Source organism: Mastomys coucha, unplaced genomic scaffold (genome assembly GCF_008632895.1).
Source record: "Mastomys coucha isolate ucsf_1 unplaced genomic scaffold, UCSF_Mcou_1 pScaffold12, whole genome shotgun sequence".
Taxonomy (NCBI): Eukaryota; Metazoa; Chordata; class Mammalia; order Rodentia; family Muridae; genus Mastomys; species Mastomys coucha.
In genome coordinates, this window is record NW_022196894.1 from 30,884,757 (window position 1) to 30,890,107 (window position 5,351).

At 41.5% G+C, this 5,351-nt stretch overlaps 1 protein-coding gene across 3 annotated transcripts in view; it reads left to right on the forward strand.

Annotated features, from left to right (window-relative positions):
• Positions 1 to 5,351, forward strand: part of Osbpl11 (oxysterol binding protein like 11) — a 72,484-nt gene that overhangs the window by 61,353 nt on the left and 5,780 nt on the right. For all 3 annotated transcript variants that reach the window (XM_031363702.1, XM_031363703.1, XM_031363704.1), the window contains exons 11-12: positions 1,123 to 1,305; positions 4,697 to 4,850. In XM_031363702.1, coding sequence (XP_031219562.1) covers positions 1,123 to 1,305; positions 4,697 to 4,850 — 337 coding nt within the window. The remainder of the gene's footprint in view (positions 1 to 1,122; positions 1,306 to 4,696; positions 4,851 to 5,351) is intronic.

The window sequence follows — 5,351 nt, forward strand, 5'->3', positions numbered from 1 at the left end:
AAAAAAAAAAAAAGAAAATATTCTGATTGTTAAGAAGTCCTTCATAATACAATTCTGCTTGTTCATACATGGTTTGAAATACAGCCCAAAGTTCCTGCCCCTATAACCAAGTAGACTTTGTGTCCAGTGAACCACAATTAGCAGTTACATCTAACTTGCCATTTTAAATTTTTGATTTTCACTCCAAATATTCATATACCTTTGGCCCCTAAGATGTGCCCCCCAAATCCTTCATTATTGGGTTCTTTACCTCCCTGCTTTGAGCATTGAGTTTGCAGCTCACTTACTTCCTTTCTGGTTTCTTGCTTTGTATACACATGACAAATGTACCCAATTCCTTGTGCTGCCTTGGGACCTCCGAGTTCTCTTCTGAACCCAAATAAAGTCTCAGGCAAAACCCTTAACCTTTAACTTCTACTTTCTCTTCCCTGGGCTTGAACCTGTCTCATCTGTGTCCTACAGGAAACATAAACTTCATTAAAAATAGTTGAGCTGTTCCTCTTTGTGCTTTCCACCTGAGCTGAATCAGCACCACTGTGTGTTGACAGCCAGGTGACTGTTCATCCAATCACCGTTCATTTGTTTCTTCCAGGGAACTTAAGAATTTAATTGTGTTTCACATTTTTCTAACTCTTAGTGATTTGTACAGGTTTTGTATTAAATTGTGCATTTTGGGCCAGGCATAGTAGTTTCTTCCCATGCCTTTAATATCAGCATTTAGAGGCAAAGACGGGTGGAACTCTTCTGTGAGTTTGAGGCTGGCTTGGTCTACATAGTTTCGGGACAGCCAAAGCTATAGTGAGACCCTGACTAGGGGAGGGGAAAAAAGCATAAATAAATATGTAGTATTTGATTTCTAGAACTGCAGATGTTTTGGTAGCGAGGACTAGTGAGAGCTAGGTTGTAACGTTGTAACAGTTTTAGACTGTAATACATATGAAGTCCAGGCTGCTGCCTGATGGTCTCTCTGGAGAGTGAAGCTGATGCATCTGAGCAGTTAGCTAGGACTCATCTGACTTAGGTGCTGACGAGTTGAAACGTGCTCTATACAGTGGGTTTTCCAGATGCGTCCTTGGGCTTCTGCATTCTAAGGAAGAAACCTTTGCCTCCTGCCTGCTCTAGAGTCACAGCTGAAGTGAAGTACAACCTTACCAACACTGTGGTGTGCAGAGTCCAGGGGGAATGGAACAGCGTTCTGGAGTTCACCTACAGCAACGGAGAGACCAAGTATGTGGACCTGGCTAAACTGGCCGTGACGAAGAAAAGAGTGAGGCCTCTGGAGAAGCAGGATCCCTTCGAATCCAGGTGTGTTGCCTCACAGCAAGGCAGGAAAGCTGGGAGCTCTGGAGTCTAGTTAAGCCACATCACTAAGTCACTTTACGGTCTTATTTTCACCACTCTAAAACCCTTTGCTGGTACAGCATCTTATGGTGTATAATTTTAGTATGAAAAAGTAATTGAAAAGTTTTTGTCTCTTATATTAAAACTAACTTTGAAAACTACCAGATGCCTCGTTGGGAGCTGTCTCTGAGGAAGAGGCACTTGCCATGCGTGGCCGACTGCATGATCCTCTGAACCCATGAGAAAAGTAGAAAGCACCACTCCACTGGCTGACCTCTGACCTCCACATGCACCATGCAGCTCCTTCTCCCAATAATACATTCAAGATTCAAAAAGCAAATTACCACTGACCAAGTCTCCCCATAATATCATATATCTGAACTATTTATTTGAAAACTTAAAATACTCTCTTTTACAACTATATCTGTTTAAAGTCAGCTTTTCCCACTAGATTGTCTGCTTGCACTAAGTAACATATCACAGTAGAATGAATATAGAAACAGATAGATTGCTCTGCTATTAAACCAGACATTGGAGAGACATTGCTGGATTGTATTTCCTAAAATTTCTATTGAAGGGTTTTTGTGTCTTTGGGGCTATTTATCAGTAGTGTTCTTTGGAGGAAAGCTTAACTGCATCTTCAGTGTATATGGCTTTTATAGTTACCTACCCTTCTTTGAGTCAGCAACTCAATGCAGTATAACCTTGGTTGGCCTGGAACTCTAATAGACCCACTTGCCTTTGTCTTCCAAGTGCTAGGATTAACTGACTCTGCTAGTTTGTATCTTTAAGAAATACATCAGAGCCAGGTGGTGGTGGCACAGGCCTTTAATCTCGGCACTTGGGAGGCAGAGGCAGGTGGATTTCTGAGTTCCAGGACAGCCTGGGCTACTCAGAGAAACCCTGTCTCGAAAAAACAAAACAAAACAAAAAAACCCAGAAATACATCAGTTTATTAATTACCTTACCTCCTGTGGATCTATATGCAGTATTTAGTGAATCCCCATACTCTTTTTTTTTTTTGTTTTTGTTCTTGTTTTTGGAGACAGGGTTTCTCTGTGTAGCCTTGGCTGTTCTGGAACTCACTCTGTAGACCAGGCTGGCCTCGAACTCAGAAATCTACCTGCCTCTGCCTCCCAAGTGCTGGGATTAAAGGTATGTGCACCACTGTCCCCATACTCATTTTTTATATTGAGTCCCCCCAGCCACCCACCCTGCCCCATCAGTGCAATTAAAGACTTAATTGTACTCAGTCTATCTTTCAGTTTCATTAATTTTCCTTTGGTTATTTTTCTGTTTTCTTCTTAAATGTTTTCTGTTTTTTATTGTGCTGTGTTTCTGTTTTGTTTGTCATCGTTTACTCTCTTTGCCTCATAATATATTATAGTTAACACTTATATCAGACACCTTTCAACACTGTGGGTGTGGATTCTCTTTCCCCTTACACTGGCTTCTGAGGATCACTCAGGTCACCTGACATGACTTTTCTATACCTGGACAGACATTCAGTATTCAGGCTTTGTGGGCCAGATGGTGTCTGCCACAACACCTTGATTCTGCCATTGTAACATGAAAGCCACGAACATGTTATAGGTAAATACCTAGACACTGTTCTAAGATTTTCTGCACAAAAAAGGCAGTGGCACAGTGTGTGACTCCTGGTTTAGATCATCATGGGGTTTTGTTTGTTTCCCAAATGTTTAATATATATGTCTTACTTTAAAGACTGTAGTCCAGCCGGGCAGTGGTGGCGCACGCCTTTAATCCCAGCACTTGGGAGGCAGAGGCAGGCGGATTTCTGAGTTCGAGGCCAGCCTGGTCTACACAGTGAGTTCCAGGACAGCCACGGTTACACAGAGAAACTCTGTCTCGAAAAAAAACAAAAAAACAAAAAAACAAAGACTGTAGTCCAATCAAAGATACCTGTCCCATTTATCCTTGCTAGCCTAAAGATCTGCCATCTATGTTTTGTCTGTAAATGTGTCTTTTCTGGGTATTTTCTGTATGTGGAGTCACATAACATGTGATCCTTGTGACCAGTTTCCTCTAGGTCCATCTATTACCTACCTTGTATCAGTAGTCAGTTCCTCTATTTTAATTGCTGAATAGTATTCCATTATGTGGATATGTCAAATCCATTCTACAGTTGATACACATTACTAGATTGGGACTATGATGAATCATAAAACTGAATATTTTACCATCAACTTTTGTATACACATGTTTTTAATTTTTCCTGGGTAAATATCCAGGAGTAGGATTGTTAGATTGTAGATTGGTATTTTCCAAAATTAGTACACCATTTAACAGTACCATTGGCTTTGAATTACACTTCCAGTCCCTCCACATCCCCCATAGTCTGTCTCCCATACTTATTCTAATAGGTATGAAACACTAGTGGGGGCTGGTGAGATGGCTCAGTGGGGAAGAGCACCGACTGCTCTTCAGAAGGTCAGGAGTTCAAATCCCAGCAACCACATGGTGGCTCACAACCACCCATAATGAGATCTGACGCCCTCCTCTGGTGCGTCTGAAGACAACTACAGTGTACTTACATATAGTAATATAGTAAATAAATAAATCTTTAAAAAAAAAAAGAAACACTAGTGGTTTTAATTTATAGTTCCTAATAATCATACTTCATGTCAGTCTAAAGCTAATGAGGCACTAGCCATTTCTGTCTTTTACAAAGCATGGTTTTATATTTTGTCTTCTTTTTATTGCATTATTTGTCTCTTTGTGTTGTAAAGGGTCTTTGTATGGTAGGCTGGCCATAAACTCTTTGTATAGCTTTGACCTTCTCCTCTGGCCTCCACTTCCCATACCTGGCTTTATGCGGAGCTGGGAACTGAAGGTACCACCACTCTGTTAGGCATGCACCTCACTAGCTGAGCCACATCTTCAACCTTTTAAAATATCTCATGTTACTTGTTAATTCTGAAAGTTTCCTAAAAACAAAATAGTTTTTGTAACTTGAGGAAATGCTTCTTAATTGAACTTCTCAATTTAAAAACCATCAACAGTTTAAACAATCTGCATATCCCCTGCGGGGGCCTAGTGTCTGTGCTCTCAGAACTCAGGAATGGACTGTAGATCTGATTTTAAAAATGTAAATGTTGGCCAAGCGGTGGTGGTGCACGCCTTTAATCCCAGCACTTGGGAGGCAGAGGCAGGTGGATTTCTGAGTTCGAGGCCAGCTTGGTCTACAGAGTGAGGTCCAGGACAGCCAAGGCTACACAGAGAAACCCTGTCTTGAAAAACCAAAAAAAAATAAAAGTAAATGTTGGAAATTACTATGACTTGTAAATTATCTCCTTTGAAGAGGATGTTTGTAACAGGCCATTTTTCATTTTAGACGATTATGGAAAAATGTAACAGACTCTCTGAGGGAATCTGAAATTGACAAGGCTACAGAACACAAACGTTCCCTGGAAGAACGCCAGAGAACAGAAGAAAGGCTGCGGACTGAAACAGGCACACCCTGGAAAACCAAATATTTTATTAAAGAGGTATGTCCCTGCATGCATTTGGCCACGGCTCATTGTGGACCCAATGAGAACCCTGTCTCATTTAGTTATTGTTGCGTTACTGGCTCTTGTGTACCTTTATTTTTAAAAGTAGTACAGCTAGGGGTGGCCCAGTCAGTAAAGCACTTCTGAATAAGCACGAGGCCCAGTTCAGAACCCTAGGAAAGCCAGTCCAGTGACTCACTCAAAGAGCTCCAGGTTCAATGAGAGAACCTTCCTCAAAAACAAGGGAGAAGGCACTGAGGTGGTTCAGTGCATAAGGCACTTGTCACCAAGCTTGATGATCTGAGTTTGACCCCAGAACCCACATGGTGGAAGAAAAGAACTGACTTCCCTAGGTTTACCTCTACTCACATGCACACAAAATTAATTAACTGACACAAAATTAATTAACAGTGGTGGCGCACGCCTTTTATCCCAGCACTTGGGAGGCAGAGGCAGGGGGATTTCTGAGTTCAAGGACAGCCAGGGCTACACAGAGAA